Source organism: Phaseolus vulgaris, chromosome 5, assembly GCF_051622355.1.
Source record: "Phaseolus vulgaris cultivar YP4 chromosome 5, ASM5162235v1, whole genome shotgun sequence".
Classification (NCBI taxonomy): Eukaryota; Viridiplantae; Streptophyta; class Magnoliopsida; order Fabales; family Fabaceae; genus Phaseolus; species Phaseolus vulgaris.
Window position 1 is genome coordinate 10,764,945 of NC_143502.1, and position 25,273 is coordinate 10,790,217.

At 30.3% G+C, this 25,273-nt stretch overlaps 1 protein-coding gene and 3 non-coding genes across 5 annotated transcripts; all 4 read right to left on the reverse strand.

The window, feature by feature from the left end:
* Positions 1–82, reverse strand: TRNAS-AGA (transfer RNA serine (anticodon AGA)). The gene has a single exon. It is a non-coding gene; the product is annotated as a tRNA-Ser (tRNA).
* An 8,256-nt stretch (positions 83–8,338) lies between these two features.
* On the reverse strand, positions 8,339–8,420 carry TRNAS-AGA (transfer RNA serine (anticodon AGA)). Its single transcript has one exon. It is a non-coding gene; the product is annotated as a tRNA-Ser (tRNA).
* Positions 8,421–18,029: 9,609 nt separating this feature from the next.
* Positions 18,030–18,111, reverse strand: TRNAS-AGA (transfer RNA serine (anticodon AGA)). The gene has a single exon. It is a non-coding gene; the product is annotated as a tRNA-Ser (tRNA).
* A 2,294-nt stretch (positions 18,112–20,405) lies between these two features.
* LOC137835140 (putative beta-1,3-galactosyltransferase 14) lies at positions 20,406–24,997 on the reverse strand. Of its 2 annotated transcripts, none has more exons than XM_090302234.1 (7): positions 24,367–24,997; positions 23,390–23,523; positions 23,209–23,291; positions 22,992–23,091; positions 21,112–21,225; positions 20,885–21,027; positions 20,406–20,749 (listed from the first exon to the last, which is right to left on the reverse strand). In XM_090302234.1, the coding sequence occupies exons 4-7, from the start codon at positions 23,030–23,032 to the stop codon at positions 20,664–20,666; spliced, it is 384 nt and encodes a 127-aa protein (XP_090158360.1). In that variant the 5' UTR covers positions 23,033–23,091; positions 23,209–23,291; positions 23,390–23,523; positions 24,367–24,997; the 3' UTR covers positions 20,406–20,663. The 2 variants fall into 2 exon arrangements, with proteins under 2 accessions (XP_090158360.1, XP_068499599.1); XM_068643498.2 differs by having other exon boundaries at positions 23,371–23,523.
* Positions 24,998–25,273: the final 276 nt, after the last annotated feature.

Sequence of the window (25,273 nt, forward strand, 5' to 3'; positions counted from 1 at the left end):
CGTGAACAGCAGGATTCGAACCTGCGCGGGCAGAGCCCACATGATTTCTAGTCATGCCCGATAACCACTCCGGCATGTCCACTGTGATGATAACAACAAAACTAACTTTAATATTCAAACCATTTGCACAATATAAATTATGCTTTGCTGATCTGCAAAAGGTTTTACACTCACTTCTAGATCTATCAAATCCTTGGTGTTCTTAGCATCTATATGTATTAGGGCTAAAGTTTTCAAAATGTACAAAAAATTTAATCTGAAATTTAGGGTTCTAAAGAAAGAATACTTTTTTTATGAAATGTCCATGATAAACCTGTTACTTTATATGTGGTAGTGCTGCCAATATATTTACTTAATTTATAATTAATCCTTACAAATTATTTGTGTTTAGGGGCATGAATACATGTTTTTGTCGGTTGACTTTGGTGAGAAGCTCCACTTCTGATTTGTCTCTTCTGGAATCTGTTCTTCGTCTTCTCGTTGAACTAGAACGTGATTCATGCATTAAAATTGATTGTATACCTTCTCTAAACTATGTTTACATTAATTTTATTGTTATTTCCTATAATTGTAGTGAATGACAAATAAGACAACTGACATATTTGGCTATAGAAAACATTATCAGGTTTGAGTCTTTTGATCATGATTACTTTATTTATTATTCAAAATTGATTGATCCACTTTGATTATTGTATTACATCTTTTATATGCAATAAGTTTCACTTGCAGATGACACCAAAAGGTAGAGGTGGTGGTGGTAGACCACCTAATCGTGGTGATCGAGGTGTTCATTGTTGAATCAACTGTGTTCAAGCTTTGAAAAATCCAAATCCTTTGTGTTTGATGGAAGGTTGGATGTGTTTGTTGTTGCTGAGGTGATTTAGAATAGGATCTGGGGTAGATTATATTCGTAATCCACTCTTTGTTGAATCTAAAGCTTAAGTGTTTTCAAATCTTTTAAGATTAAAGTGTTTTTCAAACTAAGTGAAAAACAACCTGTTGTTTTGTCGAAACAACCGATTGTTTATATTTTGGTGTTTTTGAAAAAGTTTGAAAACTGTTTTGGATGGTTGACTTGCTGTCAAACCCAAACAACCAATTGATTCGCTATTTCAACCGATTGTTTGTTTGGAATCCTAACAAAAATCAATTTTGTTTGTTAAAAGAGCTTTAATTGATTTCATAACTGAATACGCTCCTGCTTTAAATGCTTTGACCAAGATTTGAATAATATAAATAGTTTGTTAATGTTTTATAACAAACAACAAGAAAGAAAAACATATTTGAGTTTTTCAAAGAGTTTTAAAAGCATTTGAGTTTGAACTTGAGCTTTGGTTATTCAAGAGAGAAGTGGAATAGGATTACTCTGTATTGATTTCAGTTGATTCTGTAACAGTGTAATTTGTTCTGTGATTTGTGTACATTTTCGTGTTGTAAAGCCAAGAAGGGTTGTGTGCTCTTGAGGTTGTCAAGATCAACATTCTTGGTGGTGTAAATGCTGAGCCAAAGGAAGTGTGTGTCTTGAGGGGATCAAGGTCACTTCTTTGGTGGTGTGTGTATGTAATCTGGATTTGATTACTTAGTGGATTCCCCAGTGGTTTCTGGGAAACTGGATGTAGCTCTTGGGTTAAGAGTGAACCAGTATAAACTGTTTGTGCAATTCTCTCTTCCTTAAACTCTTTAATTTCAGTTGCTGTTATATTACTGGTATAAACAACCTATTGTTTCTGTGAAACAACCGATTGTTTTTCTGTTGCTTTTCTGTTTTGAGCTTTGTTCTTGGCAAACTGAATTCCTAATTCTGGTTTCTTGCAAAGAATTTCATTCTATATTAAAAAGTTTGTGAAAACCCCTTTAAACCATTCACCCCCTCTAGTTTAAAGCCATACATTCTAATAATTGGCATCAAGAGCTTGGTACTTGAAAAATACTCAAGTTTGATCCTAAACTCTTTTTTCAATGGCTGAAAAACTACCTTTTGGAGGGGGTGCATCAATCAACAGACCATCTCTTTTCTGTGGTTTAAATTACCAATTCTGGAAAGTTAGGACGAAAATCTTTGTTGAATCCCTTGACAAGGGAATTTGGGATGCAATTGAAAATGGTCATTTTATTCCAAAAATTGAAAAAGATGGATCTTCCATTGAAAAACCTTGGTCTCAGTGGACTTATTCTGAAAACAAGAAGGCCAAATTTGATTGTATTGCTAAGAACATCATAACATTTGCCTTGAATTCGGATGAATTTTTTAGGATTTCTCAATGCTCTTCGGCCAAGGAGATGTGGGACACTTTGGAGGTGACTCATGAAGGAACCAATGATGTGAAGAGAGCTAAGAAGCATACTCTAATTGAGGAATATGAAATGTTTAGAATGCTTAAAGGTGAGTCAATCGCTGAAGTACAAAAAAGGTTCACCCACATCATCAACCACCTTATGAGCCTTGGGAAAGCCTTTGATAAAGAAGAGCTAAATATCAAGATCCTCAAGTTTCTTGATAGATCATGGCAACCAAAGGTAATAGCAATTTCTAATTAAAATATTTGACATCCTTGACAACGGCTTCTTTATTTGGTAAGCTTAGAGAACATGAGTTAGAAATGAATAGACTCAATGTTCAAGAGAGTGAAGACAAGCATGTGAGAAGCATTGCTTTAAAAGTTGCCAAGCACAAAAGCAAGCAAGAATCAAGTGATGAAAGTGAAGAAGAAAACCTTAGTTTGCTGTCCAAGAAGTTTAGTAGATTTTTGAAGAGAAATCGCAACAAAGAAGCCAACAAAGAAAGGTATGGCAACTAGAAAACTAGTGATTTCAATTCTAACAACTATACTTGCTTTGGTTGTGGTGAACAAGGGCACACTAAAGCAGATTGCCCAAACAAAGAAAGCAATGAAAAGAAATCAAGCCACAAGGAGAAAAAGGGAAACTCAAGAAGAGCATACATAGCTTGGGATGAGAATGAAGTCTCCTCATCAAGCTCATCATCAAGTGAAGAAGAAAAGGCAAACATATGCTTGATTGCAGAAGAAGATGATGAGTCATGTAGCTCAAGTGATGTAAGTTCATGTGCTTCTCTAAATGCTAAAAATTATAGTAAATTGCTTGAAGCTTTTCAAGAAACACATGAAGAAGCTAGCCGATTGGTTCTCTCAAACAACCGTTTGAAAGGGCTTAACAACTGGCTTGACAAGAGGGTTAAGACACTGGAAGAAGAGCTGGAAAAATCAAAAATTGATTTTGAAAATCTGGAAAATCATTGCAAAAACTCTTCTCATGTGTGACTCTCTAGTTTGTGAAAATTGTGAAAATCTTGAAAAGAAAGTACATTATCTTGTTAGTATTGTGGATAAGCTTTCAAAAGGAAAATCCAACTTTGAGAATGTCTTGGCATCTCAAAATTGCGTGTTTGGAAGATTTGGATTAGGTTTTAATCCACAAAACAAGCAAGATAATTTCTCAAAGAATTTTTCAAAATTGTCAGTAAAACAACTGATTGTTAAGTCGAAACAACCGGTTGTTACATGCTTTTATTGCATGAAGAGAGACCATTCTGTCAGATTCTGCAAAATAAGGAAATATTCTGTTCCTAGAGGTTTTATGAAATGGATTCCCAAAGGTTGTGAGGTTTCAAATGATAAAAATAAACCAAATGGACCCACATTTGTAAGGGGACCAAACTTTGTTGCTTGAATTCATGTTTATGCAGGGAATCTAGAAGAACATGAGGCTCTGAATCATCTGATCAGGTTCTTGGAAGGAAAAGATTAACACTGGAACTGAATCAATGTTATGTACAAGTCCAAGTCTTTTCAAAGGTCAAAAGAAGCTTCTTGATCACAAAACAAATGACTCATTGAAGGGACCTCATAAAAGGATAAGACCTTCCTTAACTCTGCCTTTGATTTGTTAATTACTGTTTCATGCTTAAAAACTCTTTCTCTGAATAATTACATATGTTTTTGAATCCTTGCTGCAGAAAAACAACCGATTGTTTCCTCAAAACAACCGATTGTTTCCTCTCTGGCAGCACTGTGAAAGAATGAATTTAATTTCTTTTTGTATTCTGTCAGTTGCAGATCTCAATTATGAAAAGATCTTGAGTCAATAAAGTTGTATTGAAAGCCTGTTTATGTTCTGGAGGAAGTTACAACATGTCATGAAGGAATATATTCCATAATCTTGAAAATTCAAGAGCCTTTATGACTAGTCAAAGATCACATGTGATGACCATGTGGTTTTCTGCTTTTTTTGACGTTTTCTGTGCAGGTCTTGGTCAAGTCTTTTCTCTTTGAAGACTGAAACCCACTCACATCAATTGATTGCAGTAAGGTTCAACTTTTCTATAAATTCTGGTGCAGTTGTTCTCTCTCACAAGAATAATCAATTGAGCCATCTCTTGCAACATCTCTTGCTCTCTTTGTGTGAGACCCTTTGCCTCTTTTTCTGCTATCATGGAGTCCACTCCTCCTACATCAAAGAGGATCAAAACAAGAGCTGTGAGGTCTGGAGGGAGACTTGAGGGCTGGTTTTCAGGGGATAATGAGCTGATTGAGAGATATCGTTTTGAAACAAGCACAAAGGTGATCAACAACCCCAAAGTTGTTTCCTTTGATTGGCTGAAAAGTCAAAAGCTTGACAATGTGAGAAAGCTTCTAAAAGATCAGTTTCTAAGAAGATTCTTGGAGATGAAGGGAAACATATACCCTGATTTAATTCGGGTATTCTACACCAACCTTAAGTTTGAAGGAAACAACCTTGTTTCTCATGTGAAAGGTGTAGACATGGAGATTACCCATGATGTGTGGACTGCAGTAACGGGTTTAAAGTATGCTGGTCTAAGGATTAACAAGGGAAATCTTGGAGTAGTGGAGGATTTCAACAAAGTCCAATACTACAAGAGTTGCTTGAAGAATCAACAAGCCCAAGTGAGAACTTGTTCTATTGGAGGCTTGAAATTGAATGAAAGGGTGTTTGCTCTTATTGTTACTTGGATTCTAACTCCAATGGGGAGCAACCATTCTGTCTTAACAGAAGAAGATCTTGTATACATCTACTGCGTCATGAAGAATATCAAGATCAACTGGATTCATATCATCAAAGAACATATGCAAAAATCCATGAGGTTAAGTGATTACCACTATCCCTATGTTGTTTTAATCTCTAAATTCTTGCTCTATTTTGAAGAGAATCCTGAAGATGAGACCTCTTAGTTGGTTAAGTCAACACAAGAAATGAAAAATGGCTCTCTAAGCAAGATGGGATTCACCAAAATAAGTGGAAAATGGGTGAGCAAAGATGGTGATCATGGTGGTTCATCAAGTACTGCAGCTGCTGATTTTGATGAAGAAGATCAAGCTGCTGATATGGATATTCACAATGAAGAGCATCCTGCAACTACCTTTGAAGTTGGAACAAGTGCAGGACATCAAGGAGATGAGATACCTTCTATGTCTTCTTTTGAAAGATACATGGTGAATAGGCTTGATGACTTTGCCGAAAATTAAAGAAATCTCCATGATCTTTGTGTGACCAATTTCCAGAGCATTGACAACAGATTCAATAGCATGGATACTCGCTTTATGACCCTGGATGAACAGATTGAAGCTGTTCAGAACCAGATCTTTGAACTTCAGTATGGCAAGGATGATTGAAGGAGAAACAACCGGTTGAATGATCGAAACAACCGATTGTTTTTTGCCCTGTATCAGTTTAAGTGCTTTTGCCTTTTAAATTCTGTATAATCTGGAACAATTTCCTTTTTTTTATCTATTCTTATTGTCTATTTGTGAAGACAAATAGGGGGAGATTTTATGCTATGTTTTATTTTCTGCAAACTATGTTTTGTTTAAGTAACTTTTAAATTATGTTGCTTTGCTGCTGATATGCTGGTATTTCTGGTGGTTTTTAGTTGTTGTTTTTGTTAAACACAACGTGTTTTGTTTTACTGCTCTAACCTTCTATCAGAGATATTGTGCTTTGCTTAAACTTTGTTTTGCAGGAACTGCTTCAGATTCAAACAAGTCCAACACAAGCAACCAGGGATTTGTCTTCATCAAATAGGGGGAGATTGTTGAATCAAGTGTGTTCAAGCTTTGAAGAATCCAAATCCTTTGTGTTTTATGGAAGGCTGGATGTGCTTGCTGTTGCTGAGGTGCTTTAGAATAGGATTTGGGGTAGACTATATTCGTAATCCACTCTTTGTTGAATCTAAAGCTTAAGTGTTTTCAAATCTTTTAAGATTAAAGTGTTTTTCAAACTAAGTGAAAAACAACATGTTGTTTTGTCGAAACAACCGATTGTTTTATACTTAGGTGTTTTTGAAAAAGTTTGAAAACTGTTTTGGATGGTTGACTTGCTGTCAAACCCAAACAACCGATTGATTCGCTATTTCAACCGATTGTTTGTTTGGAATCCTAACATAAAACAATTTTGTTTGTTAAAAGAGCTTTAATTGATTTCATAACTGAATACGCTCCTGCTTTAAATGCTTTGACCAAGATTTGAATAATATAAATAGTTTGTTAATGTTTTATAACAAACAACAAGAAAGAAAAACATATTTGAGTTTTTCAAAGAGTTTTAAAAGCATTTGAGTTTGAACTTGAGCTTTGGTTATTCAAGAGAGAAGTGGAATAGGATTACTCTGTATTGATTTCAGTTGATTCTGTTACAGTGTAATTCGTTTTGTGATTTGTGTACATTCTGGTGTTGTAAAGCCAAGAAGGGTTGTGTGCTCTTGAGGTTGTCAAGATCAACATTCTTGGTGGTGTAAATGCTGAGCCAAAGGAAGTGTGTGTCTTGAGGGGATCAATGTCACTTCTTTGGTGGTGTGTCTATGTAATCTGGATTTGATTACTTAGTGGATTCCCCAGTGGCTTCTGGGAAACTGGATGTAGCTCTTAGGTTAAGAGTGAACCAGTATAAACTTTTTGTGCAATTCTCTCTTCCTTAAACTCTTTAATTTCAGTTGTTGTTATATTACTGGTGTAAAAAATCGATTGTTTTTCTGTTGCTTTTCTGTTTTGAGCTTTGTTCTTGGCAAACTGAATTCCTAAATCTGGTTTCTTGCAAAGAATTTTATTCTATCTTAAAAAGTTTGTGAAAACCCTATTTAAACCATTCACCCCCCTCTAGTTTAAAGCCATACATTATAACATTCATGTTGCTGACGAATCTTCACCCAACACCAACATTCCCCCTTCGTCTGTTCTTCCAACACTTCATGGAAATTTTTTGAACATCATGTAGAATAATCAATTCCCACTACCGTTTATACTGAGCCAACTATGAATCAACCTTCGTCGATACAAGACTCTCTTACACTTACACCTAAGTATGAGTATGGCAATATAGTTCATTTGAGGCCCTGATTTCATGCAAAAAACGGAGAGTAGGTATATTTTAATCTAATTGTTATTCATTAATATGTTCTTATTTTCATATATCATTTTGACAATATGTTTTGAACACAAATTTACACCAGCAAATGAACCTTCCAATATAATCTGACAAATTGGTTAAGGAAAACAATGTTGGTTGTTAAAAAAGTGGGCAAATTTGTAGGATCTAAATTTTGTTTCCATAGAATCATAGGTAAAGAAAGACTAGAAAAGTGCTTAATTTTGAAGTCTAAATCATGAGAGTACAAAAAGTTGCTATAACTCCAATACACAAGTTGATTCCATCTTTAACATTTTGTATTTTATGGTTGGAGAATGCTTAGAACCCTAGTTTTGAAATATTAGTTTATAAAACTTATTAAATATAATTATTTTTTAATTTTAAATTTATTGACAATTTTATGATAAAAAAGCGTGAACATCTTGTTGAATAATCAATTCCCACTACCGTTTATACTGAGCCAACTATGAATCAACCTTCGTCGATACAAGACTCTCTTACACTTACACCTAAGTTTGAGGCCCTGATTTCATGCGAAAAAAGGAGAGTAAGTATATTTTAATCTAATTATTATTCATTAATATGTTCTTATTTTCATATATCATTTTGACAATATGTTTTGAACACAAATTTACACTAGCAAATGAACCTTCCAATATAATCTGACAAATTGGTTAAGGAAAACAATGTTGGTTGTTAAAAAAGTGGGCAAATTTGTAGGATCTAAATTTTTTTTTCCATAGAATCATAGGTAAAGAAAGACTAGAAAAGTGCTTAATTTTGAAGTCCAATACAAAAGTTGATTCCATCTTTAACATTTTGTATTTTATGGTTGGAGAATGCTTAGAACCCTAGTTTTGAAATATTAGTTTATAAAACTTATTAAATATAATTATTTTTTAATTTTAAATTTATTGACAATTTTATGATAAAAAAGCGTGAACAGCAGGATTCGAACCTGCGCGGGCAGAGCCCACATGATTTCTAGTCATGCCCGATAACCACTCCGGCATGTCCACTGTGATGATAACAACAAAACTAACTTTAATAGTTAAACCATTTGCACAATATAAATTATGCTTTGCTGATCTGCAAAAGGTTTTACACTCACTTCTAGATCTGTCAAATCCTTGGTGTTCTTAGCATCTATATGTATTAGGGCTAAAGTTTTCAAAAATGTACAAAAACTTTAATATGAAATTTAGGGTTCTAAAGAAAGAATACTTTTTTTATGAAATGTCCATGATAAACCTGTTACTTTCTATGTGGTAGTGCTGCCAATATGCTTACTTAATTTATAATTACTCCTTACAAATTATTTGTGTTTAGGGGCATGAATACATGTTTTCGTCGGTTGACTTTGGTGAGAAGCTCCACTTCTGATTTGTCTCTTATGGAATCTGTTCTATGTCTTCTCGTAGAACTGGAACGTGATTCATGCATTAAAATTGATTGTATACCTTGTCTAAACTATGTTTACATTAATTTTATTGCTATTTCCTATAATTGTAGTGTATGACAAATAAGACAACTGACATATTTGGCTATAGAAAACATTATCAGGTTTGAGTCTTTTGATCATGATTACTTTATTTATTATTCAAAATTGATTGATCCACTTTGATTATTGTATTACATCTTTTATATGCAATAAGTTTCACTTGCAGATGACACTAAAGGGTAGAGGCAGTGGTGGTAGACCACCTAATCGTGGTGATCAAGGTGTTCGTGTTGATGACGAATCTTCACCCAACACCAACATTCCCCCTTCGTCTGTTCTTCCAACACTTCATGGAATTTTTTTTTATCATCATGTAGAATAATCAATTCCCACTACCATTTTTACTGAGCCAACTATGAATCGACCTTCGTCGATATAAGACTCTCTTACACTTACACCTTAGTATGAGTATGCCAATGTAGTTGATCTGAGGCCCTGATTTCATGCAAAAAACGGAGAATAAGTATATTTTAATCTAATTTTTATTCATTTATATGTTCTTATTTTCATATATCATTTTGACAATATGTTTTGAACACATATTTACACCAGCAAATGAACCTTCCAATTTAATCTGACAAATCATGAAACAAAAATATGATGAACCCAGTCCCACTTGGAGGAAGGTCCGTCTTGAGCTCAGATATAGATGGTTTGGAGAGTTTAAGGTAATTTGAGTTATGATTACATTTAAAATGTTATTTTATTATTCTGCAATATTTGTTTTGTAATTGATTTTTCATGCAGGAAGAATATAGGTGAGATCCGAAACAAGACCAAGTCATTAAATCCATTTTTGATACAAAAGGCTCTCGTATCTTTAAAAATGCTATGAACAAAGTTAGGTATGATCAAGATAAGGAGACCTGGATTCCACTACCTGTTCGAGCAACCTTGGACCAACATTGGAGTTCTATAGAATTCCAAAACAAGAGTACCATTGCCAAGACATATCGGGTTGTTGAGAAGGGAGCCTCAGCCTACTATGGTGTTTTCATATCTACTACAACTTAGTGTGATAAAATCATAATATTATTATATTTTTGTGTTTTTATATATTTAATTTAAGGTTTAATAGTTCCACAAGTTCTCACTTTGCTACAAGCCAAGCTCCAGTAGTCCATCAAATAGAAGAAATGTGTGAGACTATTCAAAAGCTAAATGTTGAACTTATGACAAAAGATGCTAAGGAGAGGACACTAGAAAAAAAGATGGAGCAATTGATGAAACTCATCAAGAGCAAAGTGAACGCATTTGCCAACAAGATGAGCAGATGAAACTCATCTTTCAACACATTCAAATGAACGATCCCATGTTAGTCCCTTCAGATCCTACTACCAGTGGACATCATAAAGGAGACACATTACATATGATAGTGCAGAAGATTAGTTGTATGTTAAATTGTATAATAGATTTGACTATTTTATCTTGTTTATAATCATTTTTGTTATGTAATATAGTTTACTTTTAATTTATATACAAGTATTTCCTAAATTATGTATTGGAGTTCATTTTCGTTTAGCTTGATTGAATTTTAAGTATATATAAGAAGGTTTGAAATTTATTTACAAATAGGTCAAAATAACATTTTAAATGGGTATTAATAATACATATAAAATATCCACTGAAAACGATTTAGTGGCTAAATCTACAAAGTCACTCATTAGTGCTCGAAAGTGGGTTTGGTCGCCATACATGACAACCCAACATTTAGTGACCGAAAAAGGATCAGTCGCTGCAATTAGAAAAAACAATATAGCCACTAAAATGAGTTTGTTCGTTAGAGGTCTCACATTTAGCCACCAAAATTTATTTTATTTTAATTAATAATTTCAACTCATTAGTGATCGAAACAGTGATCGTTATCTCCTTTTACTTTAGTGACCGATTTTTCGATCAAAACTTGGTCCCTAATTTGGTCTCCTAGAAATGTGGTGATCAAGCTTTCTGCGACGAAATAACAATTGAAATTTCGTTTGCTAAATTGCGACTGACTGATAAATTGGTCGCAAAGTGCTTTGTGACTAAGTTTTTCATTGCCATATTTATTTGATGGCTATTTCGGTTGCAAATGTGCTTAACGACTAATTTTGATGATCGTTAAAAGTGATTTTTTTAGTGATTAGACAAATTTTACATTAATATTAATATTATTTTATTTTATTTCTTGTTTAAATTTGAAACAAATTTTGTCTACACTTATTCTTGATTATAACATGATGATTTCTAAGTATATCTTTAATTACTACAAAATTTTCTGAAATGAAATAATTTCCTAAACTAATATATACTAAATTTAAGATAAATCAGATGAGTAATTTTTTAAATGTGATGTTTTCATTTTTCAATTATTAATAATCAATATCTTATTGTTTTTATTTCTTTATGTTAATTAATTAATTAATTTAATATATCTTTTCAAAGTTAATCTTAATTTTGGAAAAAAAAATCCTCATAATTTTTTCTTTGATATAAAATATAAGACATAACACGTCTTTTATTATAATTTAGTTCCGATGTGTAAAAGTCGAAATATAAGTATATGAATAAAATAAGAATGTAATGTCTATAAAAGTTAAATTTCAGAATATGTAATAAGATAACGATAGTAGAAACTTAATGAATGGATATGAAATGATTTTATCCGTTCTTTCACTCACAACCATGATCCAAACATGTAGGACAGAGAACAAAGTGAAAAGTTCTTTGTTTAAACCAAAACCTAGGCAGATTGAGAAGCTGACTATTGCTTTGTCTCATTCATTTGGATTTTCCAAAGTTAAAAACTGGAGTAATTTGAAAACAAACAAACAAACAAATGTTGGAAAATTGAAGTATATGAATAGAGAAACAAAGGGAAATTGAAGGCACTGATACAATGATAAAGAATCTATAAAAATGAGACTGCTATGCTATCCTAAACTGAGAATAAAAGTGAACTAAAATAGGTTTTGGGAGAGTTTTTGTAGCTTTGTCCAAAGATTATATGAAATATATTAGAGTTTGATTATCCCTCTCCACCTATGGAGCAGCACGTGAGTGAAATGAATTGGAGAGTTTGGAAATTTAGAATGTCTAGGACTTTGAAACCTGAGTTTGAAAGATACTGTGAGTTGAGAGCATTTGAAGATAACACTGCACACCCAATAATCATGGGTGTCAGATCCATCAAGCACATCACATGAGAGAGAGGAAATTTTGGGCTTTGGGAAAAGGGAGAGGTGGTGATGCAATTTCGTCCTTCATTTTCTGTTCAAATTTTTTGTCCCTCATTGTGCTTCAGTCAGAGGAGCTAAATGCTGATATTATTATGGTTTTTAGCTTTTGTTCTCACTTGCCACAATGCAGATGCAAAATTCAGTGTTTGTAACTTTGTTTTGTGGACACAAATTAAGGGTCACTCTAGAATTATCAACATTACTAAATGTTGCACAAAGCTAGAGGTGGTGATCCATGAAGGGTATAATGATCAAGTCTCAAGAATTGGAGTGGATAAGGAGATTTTGTCATGGAGCAACAATGACACGTGATAGGCCATGTGGTGTAGTGGAAGGGAAATCATAAACCTTTAGGTGGACTTTGGCAGTGTAAATTCCTTTTCTTTAGCTTTTGTATGTCTAAAGGAACACCATTTCTTATCCTCCTCCTCCATCCTTATCCCTCTACACACTCATCTTTCATTCTCCTATCTTCATCTTCATCTTTAACTTCCTTGAAACCATGAGAAACCAACACAATATTAACTAGAAAGGTAGAAAAGGAGAATTAAATAGAGAGAAAGCCTTGGGGGGATAACTGCATAACATAAATAAACAAAGCCACCGAGCCTGCTGGTCCACAGAAGATTAGAAACCAAACCACAGATGATGACCTTAAAACTTTTGAAGGCATGTTTGAAGTTGGTAATTTCCAACAAGAGGATAAAATGGCATGTGAGTAGCTTGCAAGAAATGGTGCTGGAACATCGAATGTTGTCTGAAGTATCCTCGAATTATATGAGTACGGTTTATATAATTGAAGGAAGTTCTGGGACACTGTAATCATGGGTTTCAGGAACATTACAGTGATCCATTGGTATAGTTCTTTAATAGGTATAGACTAGACATACCTATGTTTAGGCTTTCATGTCTTGTTGTTTGTCAAAGAAAAAGAAAGGCAACTAAATGGCACGCTTTTCTTGAGGTCCCTTGTCCTTGGATGAATAATGAAATAAAAATATGAATCAGGGTTGATGGTCCTAAACAATATATTGTACAACTAATACTGCATTCATGTGAAAGTGTAGAGCATTTCCTAAAGAGTGGATGCAGTAGAAAATAATGTGATTTGCTTTAGACATGTTAAATGGTTATAAAACAGAAAATCGATGTAGGCATAAAGGTATGAAAATGAAAGGAGTAGAAGATGTTGTAGATGTTCCTGGGGGGAAGTTGTTGTGTGGAAATGGGTATAGGGCACATGGGCATTATAATTGGGAAGAGGTGGATAAACTTTAGTGTCTGCTGAAATGAGGGCCATTCTACATAGGATTCTTTGAGTGCCAAATAATGGGACTCATTAGTTTTCTTCAGGGAAGCTCTCTGTTGTCCTGTCCTCTTGTGTCTTCACTCATTGTTTTTATTCTCAACTACATTATTATTTTTACATGCTTTGGATCTGCATTCTGTTATTATCTTCATAAAGATGCTATATGCTACATTCATTTCTGCTTAAATTAACTATATAGTATCAATAATGTGTCAGGACATTCATCCTTCTTATATGCAAATGGGATAACCCACTTCTCTCTCTCTCTCTCTCTCTCTCTCTCTCTCTCTGCTTACTTCATTCTCACCATTCTCTTCACTTCTTTGCTTTCTAATACACACACTTCAGGAACTGGAAAATGCCCCTTACCAAATATCACACTACTGCTAAACTATCAACCATGGTACACATGTATCAGATAACAAGATTATGATATATATATATATATAGGTAAAATGTTCAATTTAAAACATATTTTTTGAATTTTTTTAACTCTAACAAAGTTCCAACACAACATATAAGATCTTTCTCTTACAAAGAATAAAACTCAATTATATTTATTCACATAAATTTTAATTTATCAATTTATATAATTTATAATAATATAATATATAGATTTATATGGATGTGTCTCTGTCCAATCGTGCTTCTACTATATACTTGGTAAATGCAGCATAAAAGAGGAAATTAATTATTTAATTAATGGAAGGGGTTCTTGTGACTGGAATTGTTCCACCGAAGCTATTTGAAAGCACAATTTTTTATGTATATGAAAAGTGGTGTGAAGATTCTTTCCCTTATGATTTTGATGCACTTCCATGATTTGTACTACAACCATTTGAGTATAATTTTTATTACAACTTTTAATTAGGTTCCTAAGAGCAACATAATTAGATGGAATTAGGATTTTCTTGTTCCTTTTTCACACTGTATTAAACCACCACTCAACTTTCAAACCACTATAGCACAAGACCACAAACTAAACTGCCCCAATCAATCAATATTTTTCTTATATAACAAAAAACAAAAAACAGAATTTCCTACTGTGACTACCCACGTTTACTGTGTAGTTCACACTGTCCTTTTTCTTTTCTTTTTTCAAATGTATTTTTTTCAATTAAATCATACTAATGTATAATGATTTAAATTATAATGATTTAATAAATTTATTGTATTTGAAATTGTACTAAATTTATTAAATTATAACTATTTAGTTAATAAAAAAATTACCTTTAATAATTATTCAATTATTTAACTACTAAATTAAATAAAAAATATTAATTTTAATAATTATATAATTTTAAAAAATATTAATAAATTTATTGTAATTAAATTGGTATATATTAAATCAATAAATAAATTATAATTATAATAAAATAATATTTATTTTTAATTAATAATTATCAATAAAAAAATTCATACTATTAAAATAAGGTCATATTGATAAAAAAAACATTTCAAGGATAAATCAAATAAAAAGTAAAACACAAAAAATAAGCATAAAATAAGTCACGAATAAAATTATGGAAAGCTAAATACTCACTCATCAACCATCTAGCAGGCTATAATAATTTTTTACAACTTTATTTTTTAATTTTAATTAAAAAGATGTTAAGTAAAAATAATATTATTTATTATATTATAAGTTATGTTTTAATATTTACAAATTTAATTAAAATAAATTTATTAAAAATTAGTAATTAAATAATTAGTAAAATTAATAGTCTTAATTTAATTTAATTAATTATTAAAATATTTAATGATTTAATTATTATTAAATTAGTATTATTTATTAATTAAATTGTGATAACTTAATAATTGTATATTACAATTTTAAACACAATAAATTTATTGAATTATATATTTAATAATTATAACTTAAATAATCACATATTATTATAGTAAATATGGCTAGATTGGGAAATTTTGTTTCTTTTTTGGGTGTATAAGAAAAAAATTCCTTATCTACTACACCATCTTGTCTCTACTTCATTTTCTATTTTACACACCCATTATTATTTCTCAATTCACTAAATCTCACACCTTTATCTCTCTCAGTGTTAACCATTTTTATCATAAACTCATATGAACATTAAATATGAAAACATTTTCTAAGTTAGTAAAAATGGGAAGAAATAATAAAAGGAAAAAGGAAAAAAGTTTAAAAGGCAAAATACTTTAATTTATTCACAAAAATTATTTTCATCCAAATTGAACAGAAAGGGGTTCTCACTGGTTACCGACAATAGCAACCTGCCAAGTAAGTCAGTTTGTACTACCTACTTTTCTTCATCATGTATGTATAATAAATAAATGCATTCCCTAAATTACAAAATAATTGTAAAGTATAAAAATAATATAAATTATTTTCATCTCCATAACTATATAATTGTGTGACCCATCTATGAGTTATTTGTTGTTTTTGTTATTATCTTCAAACAAACTCATAGTTGAATTTATTTGGCCCTTTCAATAACATAAATGAACCTGCTCTATTGGTACGTACAAATAGAACACTAGGTTCACAAAAACGAAAATAAAATATTTTTACCATCAATCTTGAAAATGGTAGATTTATAAATTTCACTTGTTTTTCAATTTTAAAATCTTATATTGCAATATTACTTCATCCTTAACACAACATGCATTATTTTATTTTATGTTACATGATTTTAAAAAAGTTTTAGTATTGCAGAAGAACTGATGTAAAAGACAGGGTATGAAATCTTGGTTTATTTTGAAACCTAATATATTGTTGCATAATGATTGTTCCTTCTTTGACAAAATCTAATTTCTTCAAAACCTAGGTTGTTGTGTTCTGCTTGTAGTGCTGTCCAAATCACCATCCATATCATGAGGCCACAGAAACTACCATAAACGATACACAATTGGCACAATAATCAAATCACATTGTGATCATAAACATGATTATGCTTTGCTCTGTGATTTTCCTCCACCACCCAACTTTTCTAATTTAAAACACAATAAAAAAAATAGTGAAGATGTCACAGAGTATATTTTTAGAAGAGTTCTCAAAGGTGTTTTTATGTCACTGACTAGTTTTGATTTTTATTCTCCACACAATTTGAAATTTTATTTAAAAAACAAATATTACACCAAGAATGCCTCAATTATTATTAGTTTTTCATGTCAAATTATATTAACATAGATTTAATTTTTAATAAAAAATTATGCCAATGATATTACTTCTCTCATGAAATGAAAATAAGGGTGAATACTTTCTCATTTTAGTTTTTGGAAATAAGAAAATTAATAATTAGTATTATGAACAATTTTTTTTAAAATTTTTACTTTAGTTTCTGAAAATGTATTTAATTATTACTTAAGATTTAAAAAAAATTATATTAAAATAAATAAGTTAAATTAAATTTAAGTATTGTTTGATTTTGTTCTCAACTAGATAATGAAGTCGCTATTTTCATTTCATCCGCTCATGGATTAAAGTGTTTTTTATTTCTTTTTATCTCTTTTAATTTATGGGTCAAATCATTCCTTTCTCTTTTTAAAAATGAGTTAATCAATAAATTGAAGAAGATTACAGAAAAAAACACAAATTGATCAGAGAGTTAGAAAGATAAAAATGAAAGTCTTAATAATATCATCATGTTAACGATAAAATTAAATAATAAAATATTTGGATGAAAATAAAATATATAATAGAATAATTTAAAAAAAATTGAATTAGATTATGCAAAACAAAAAAATGATATTTGAATAAGTTATTTTAAATTTTTTGTTCCCATATATTAAAATAAATAATTTGATTTGGCTAATGGGTAGCCATAGAAGATAGGTTTAAGGGTAGGAGGTAGGAAATGTGTCAGGTCCACGTCAGCAGGAAGCATGTTCACTATTTGTTTTTACTTATTGGAACACAAAGGTAGATGTTTGATGGGCCAGGTGGGTCCCTCTGTATCCTAATCCGTTGCAAACCATTCCAGAATTAGAAGAATGGCCCAGCATGATTGATTTTTGATGGCCCAATAATGGGTCCATGATTGGAGGCCCATATTTGCCACTACTTATTACGAATCTTGGCAAGTACTCTCAAACCATTATTCATTGGAAGAATTGAAGAATGGTACCCAAATAAGATGACAATATTAATATTAAAATAAAATGAACAAGAAGCTTGACTTCAAAGAAAGGAAAAAGTTGATTTATTTATAAGTAATGGGGTCCAATTTCTTTTCATTTAGGTACACCCATCCTTTCTGCCAATAATATTCATTCATAATGTTATTTCTCACTTCTTATTGTTCTTTTTTTTTCTTCTTTTTTTGCCAGAAACATTCACAAATCAAGCAACAAGAATTTCCTATCATATTTTGGGCTTTCCTTTTCTAATTTGGCTACTTTTCTAAAACATAATGATTTATCTTTATGGAAAATTGGTTAAGGAAAACAGTGTTGGTTGTTAAAAAAGTGGGCAAATTTGTAGGATCTAAATTTTGTTTCCATAGAATAATAGGTAAAGAAAGACTATAAAAGCGCTTAATTTTGAAGTCTAAATCATGAGATGGTAACAAAAAGTTGGAGAATGCTTAGAGTTAAAAAAAATGGAAAATGATAAAAAAATCATGAACAGCAGGATTCGAACCTGCACGAGCAGAGCCCACATGATTTCTAGTCATGCCCGATAACCACTCCGGCATGTCCACTTCGTTGATAATAATAAAACTAACTTTACTCTTGTTCTGTACAGAATATAAATGATGCTTTGCTGATCTGGTAAAGGTTTTACACTCACTTCTAGATCTGTCAAATCCTTGATGTTCTTAGCATCTATATGTACTAGGGCTAAAGTTTTCAGAATGCACAAAAACTTTAATCTGAAATTTAGGGTTCTAAAGAAAGAATACAATTTTTTTTATCAAAATGTCCATGATAAACCTGTTACTTTCTATGTGTAGTGCTGCCAATATGATTACTTAATTTATAATTACTCCTTACAAATTATGTGTTTAGGGGCATGAATACATTATCACAAGTCACTTTAGTAGTTTTTATAAATTTGTTTAACCAGTTTTTGTTAGATGATTTCATCAAAATAAGTTTATTTGGTACTTTAATAATTTTAATCAACTGGTTATTTATGTTCTTTTTCATTAACAACCTTTAAAAAAATTGGAACTTTCATATATCATACATTCTCATGAATTATGTCATTCTTTATAATATAATATTATCAAAATCATTGCTAATGAGAATCTGGTTTGATGTAGCAGTTGAAATGGTAAGTGGTTTTGTTAAATACCTAAAAAGTATTCGTAAAGAATATGGTTTTGCAAATCTTATTATTAGTGTAAAAAAATTGCAATTAAAATGGAGATTGAATTTGAGTTTATTTAAAAGTGTCAAATTCTTTAAAAAAATTACGAAAGTCTTTCTAAATACACACAATCAAAGAGTTTGCTAAAAAAAGGTATTTTACAATCTATTTACGTATAGTAGGTTACACAATTCATTCTCTTAAAAGAATTTGAGCAATTTAAAATATATATGTCAAGATTTTTTAATATTTATTTAGTATAGAAAGACTTAGATCACTATTTGATCATGTCTAATTAATTAAGTTACAATTATTTTGAAATTTATTTAAAACATGATAATTTGGTTCAAGTTTAATTGATTTGGGAAAGCTTTCAATCAAAAGTATCTAAAAGATTCAGAACCATTTTTCTTTACAATAATAATTTATGATTTATTCATATGGAAAAAAAAGTTACAATCCAATACTCTAATCAATATAATTTGTTACCCATGTTGTATAGGTTTGTATTATTAATTTTATACAATAGAAAATAAAGTTTGATTATATGTTTGTTCTAATATTGGAGATTTTAATATTGAGAAAATTTTGGCAACCAAATTTGTGGTGTTACTATATCTTAATTTTCTCATCAGGATTCATAATTTGATTCCACGAGTAAAATTATGAATAAGTTCCTGACCTGATAGATTACAATGCGTATAAGTACACCTGATTACCTACCTTTATCATTTATAATACTAAAATATAATAAATTTAACAGTTATTTATTTTTAAACTGAAAATTTGAATTTAGAAAAAAAAAGACAAAAAAAAACTCAATTTCTTACAGCTTTATCCTTTAAATAACTTTTTTTAAAATTTAAATAATTTTTTCCAATAAAAAAAACTATCTACACAATAAAAAATTCATAAAATAAAATAAAAAAATATTTATTTTTATAATTACTTTTAATAAAAATCTTATTATAATTAATAACATATTTTTATTTGAATAATTATTATAATAATAGTAATTTTTTGTCAAAATAAAAAAAGTGTATATCATTTAGATTATTCATCTTTTAATAAATAATAATAATTTATTTATTTATCTAATAAAATACATAATAATAATTTATTTTTATTTTAAAATAATTAAATAACTCTTCATTTTAGAAATAACGATTATATATGTAACAATTTTTAATATATATATATATATACATAATTTATAAAAAATATACTCAATTAATCTTATAATTTAATAAATAAATTCATTAATAACAATTTTATTTCTTATAAATTATTGATAAATTTAAATAAATTCATGAATACTAATTTTTATTTGATTTTTCTAAATAATAATTTAGTTACAATATCATAAAATTATATACTCGAAATTAGTGTTTTCATATTTATTTATATATATATATATATTAAAATTTGTAATAACATCATATATTAATTCATAACATTATAATTATTATATACTTATAATACGATATTTATAATAAAAAATACAAAATTTTAAAGATATTTAAAAAAATAAATAAAAAACAGACGCGTTATTAATAATTTTTTTTATTAAAATCAGTATTACATAATTTTTTTTTTTAAAAAAAAAACTATTTTTTTAAAATGTAAATTAAAATTAACTTATGTATAAGTTAATTTGTAGAATGTCTCATTTACTGCTGGATATAATCTTAAAAAAGAATGAAATTAAATTTAAGAAATTAGTGAATATGTAAAGTCTATCTACCTTTTAGTGTTGTATATAAACTACAAAGCCTTGTTCCCTAAAGAAGGTAAGAAGAAAAAGGGAAGAGTAAAAAATAAGATACATGAGAGTGTGCAGAGATGAAAAAATATGAATGAGAAAGAGAAAAGGATTGCAATGAATGGCAGCAGTGAAACATAAAATTGAGCTTCACTTCTTCCTAATTATTCACACAAAAACTATTCATCAGAGTCCAAAGTTGGAGTCTTGGCACAACTTTCCTGCTGATGGAGTTCCAACATTCTCTTTTCTGGATTACAGAGACCTGTAGAAGAATGTGGGGGTGATTGGATAAAATATATTAGTTTCAAGTGCAACTTCATCTTATGTTAAGTTTTGGTTTGAAATGATGTTGAATATGAATTAAAAGTTTGTGAAAAAAGAGGGGAGAAATAGGAACCTGAACACTTGGGAATATCCCAGACAGCAATTGATGTGGAGGTACAGTGTGGAGCACAGAGTTCAGGACTATTCTCATAATTCACATTCATTGCAAGCATCCAAGCTCCAATTGTAACATCCTCATTGCTGAACATCCGGAAACTGTCATTAAAAACTACAAACATTACATTCATTATAATACCACATCACTATTTCTAAATAATGAAATGGAGAAATGAAACATGCCTGTTATTCTTAAGTGCTACCAAGCTTGATACAACATCAGCAGAAAGTGTGTATATAGGACCATAAGCATGAAGAAAATATTCTTTTCCAAGTAAATTAGATAGTGGCTCATACCTGCAAGATCAAGGTAAAAAACAATTCAATTCAAACATTCTCAATTTCATACATTTGCATGGTTGGAAGAGGTAAGAGAAAAGAAGAGAGCAAAAGTAAGAGAATAAAAAAAAAAAAAACTATGAGAATTTGAAGGACACTATGAGTAATATAAGAAAATCATTGCAACTATAATTTCATAAACTAAAAAAATTATTAATATTTAAAGTAATTTTTATTATTAATAAAAATTTATTAAGTAGTTTTTAAATTGATATCTAATTATTAGTTATCAACATTTTAGCTATTAATATTTTAGATTCTAAATTAGTCTCTAAAAGACTAATTGGATCAATTTAAAATTTATAATATTAATAGCTAAAATCCTGGTAGTTAATGACTAGATACCAATTTAGAAATCATTTTATAAATTTTTATTAACAATAAAAATCACTTTAAATATAAATAATTTTTTAATTTTTAAAATAATATATAATTTAATTAATATAGTGTCTAATTATTTTTTATCTCTAATTTTAATTGTTATTTAATGATTTTCTTATATTGCATCATAAACTTAATTAAAATATTTATAGAAATAAACCCTCCGAGAGAATAGTCATTTAATTTCTCAAATTCATACTATAAACTTCCACACACATAGCAAGCTTATTTAAAATATTCCCTTTTCTAAACTTTAACTCTTTTATCCTTCATCAAACATGCACTAAAAATTTAATATTGAAAATCCAGTCCCATATAAAATAGTGGTGATATAATAGGATACAATAAGATAAATAATAATAGGATAATAACATCATAATGTATAATCCCATTAAATGATTGGTGTATACAAGATAACAAACTAAATAATGCTAGGATATAACATAAAAGTTCAAATGACAATTTTTACTAAAACTACATATAATTTTCTAAAATTTTACTTTTAATTTAGTTTTTATAAATTAAGAAAAGTATTAAAAATAAATTTTAACTAAAGTATACAAAATTATATATAACTAATTTTTATATTATAAAAAAGTATATAATATTTTAAAATTATAAATAATATTTTAAAAAATATTTAAATTATTATTATTTAATTCAATATTCTAATAAATAATATACGTTGAATTTATGTATGACAATAACTATAAATGTTGTTAAATAAAAAAACTATGAATATTATTGTATAAATTAATATTAACAAAATTATACAAAATTTTATTTTATTTACAGTTATTTTTCTTAAAATTATCAATAAATTATCGAAAATGTTCCTTTCGACTATAAATTTGAAAGATACCAATTATATGTTCAATATAATTTTAAAATTAGTCTATTTTAACAAAAAATTATTTCTCCTTTATATTGTAATATGGTGTATCACTGTATAAACACTTATCAATTATCTAAGACTCATCAATTATATAAGTTTTATGGTGGATTGTTTGTGTAGTGTTTGAGGGAGGAAAAGTCCTTGTTAGGAGGAAACCCTGAGTGGATGTATGCAGAAGTGCAGAACTGTAATCTGGACAGTACTGGCATAATTAGTATAAATTATCCAAACTCTTCTCCTATCTGCTTCAAGAAAAGTCATGTCCCCACAACAAAAATGAATGAAAGAAAACTACATCTAGAACTAGTAAGAATTTGATTTTGCAGAGTATCTCAGGATGATGCATATACTTAAAACTTAATTCTGCTTGCAAGGTCAAAAGGTACAATGATAAAGTGATAAACTTAAAATTTGGAGATAAAATAGAGTTAATCTAAACAGAACTAACCATTTGAGTTTGGGGTCAGTGAAAACAGGGCCTTTTTTCATGCATCCTATGTAAGTCTGAGGGTGAGATCGCTCTTTAGCCAGCAGTAGTGAAAGACGGTCTGACATTAAAAATAAATATGTTACACAAATCTTAATTAATTATAGAGAAATCATTAATCTCATAAACAAAGTTCATCACCATATTTAACCAAGTTAGGCACTGAAAGATATAGCACCTGGCCTTAAGTATATGTCATCATCTGCTTTGACATAAAAGTCTGCTTCAAAAAGTGCATAAGCAGCTTTGAAGAAAGCTAATCTGTAATAAATGACCAAATTCAACTCAGCAACAAACTACTGACATAAAATATAGCAGTTTACTAACCCTCAGCACACACGTTTTGTATGGGAGCTTACTGTACTCCTCTTCTATATCCAGTAAAATGAAATCATCATATTGTGCCACTTCCTTCTGAAGAGCAGACATCTTTGATCTATCACTCGTTCTACCAATCACAAACCTAAAAGCCAAGCCAGTGGCTTCTTCCAAGCTGCAAGAAACAAAACAAATTTTGCTTATCATAATGAATGGAGATAATTCCATTAGATCACATCACTCTCAGACACAAACACCTTCAAAATACCCAACAAAACATACAGCTAACCAGTGGCCTACGTACATTGCAGCTAAAATTCTAGAAATTAGAAATTCCAAAATAGAAATAAAAATTGACATTATTACAGATGCCCAAAAAGTATCATATTCATAAAGCAGAAACATAAACTCACTCATCTGGCCTTGGAAAATATACCAGATTAGTATTAACCATTGGTCAAATTGAATGACAATTGTTGATATAATCTGAATAGAATTGATTTCTACAAAATTTAAATAATTCCGTAAAAATAGACTAATTTCACCTTCAGCCGCATCTGTGCACAAATTTTGATATAGTAGATAAATTCAGGCCACACAAATACAGATAAGAACCTAGTATCTTCCATGGCTAAAACTGTAACAACTTATAAAGACATGGCAATGTCAACAACTCCAAGCAATCAAATAGTTAGAAACATATATTCATTTCTACCCAAGCAATCAATTATCACCCTTTTCACTCTCTTTCTCTTCATTTTCATTCTTTCTTTTCCATTTTTTCTTCACATTGTACACCTCAAAGTACAGTGTAAGGAAAGGAGTATATGTTTATCAGAACTCCCAAGCAACTCCTCTTCCAAAAGCAGATCAGTGATAACAGATTACTATAAGACTACGCAAATCATTCACTTTCTCTTCCATCTTTATTACCCAGATTAGCGAAGAAATCTATACTTAAGTTTTGGCGAAAAACAAATATTGCAAAGATCAGGAAATAAATAAAGAAAGGGTGTACCCTTGAAGTGCATGTGGATCGGAAGGAAACCAAGTGTTCCTGAGAGATTGGCGCCTGCCCACGGATCCGAAGCCGGTTTGAACTCCCACAAAGGCCATGACTTTGTGTCTGTTATGAAGCGGAGGGTTGTGGTGGGTGGTGGGGCTGTGGTCCCAGAGGACTCGAACCGATGTGGGGGTGCGGTTGGGGCAGGGAGGGTCCAAAAGGGGTCTGAGGAAAAGGAAGAAGAAAGCGGAGAGGAAGAGGCATGCAAAGATGAGGAAGGAGGTTGTGCGAGGGGGAGGACGAGGGTAGAAGGATTTGGGGGAAGAAGAAGGCATGGTTTGAGGAAGTGGAAGAAGCTCCGGGTGTGAGGGAATGGAGGTTAAAGGGTGTGTGGTGTGAGTGAAGATGAGAGGTTGTTGAGAGTGTGAAGGTGAAGTGAAAGAAAGGGATGATTGGGTTTGGTTTATGCTTAGCCAGCAAGCATCTGTTATTGACAGTTATGCTGTTTCTTTCTCTTTCTCTCTTCGATCTCGTCACCAAACAAACAACCCATCTTTCTGTGCTTAATTTTCTTCTCTTTTTCTCTCTTCTTTCTTATGTCTTTTGGACTTCTTTGTTTATCTTACCCACACCAACACTACAACTTACACAATCTCACATAAAACTATTCATAAATGGAACAAGGGTCCCGATATTTCGATTACGTGCACCACCAAAATATTAATATTTTAATAGTCTATGCATCTACTGTACTGTGATATGTTAGAATGTTTTTCATTTTTTTTTTTGTAGTTTTCATATCTTGGGTTTGTTTGTTTTTTTTAGACGTATTTGCAAAATTTTTTTTGCACTATACGGTTTATTTTTTCTCCGGTTTTGTTTTTTTATTAATAATAACAATACTAATATTAATAACAATTTT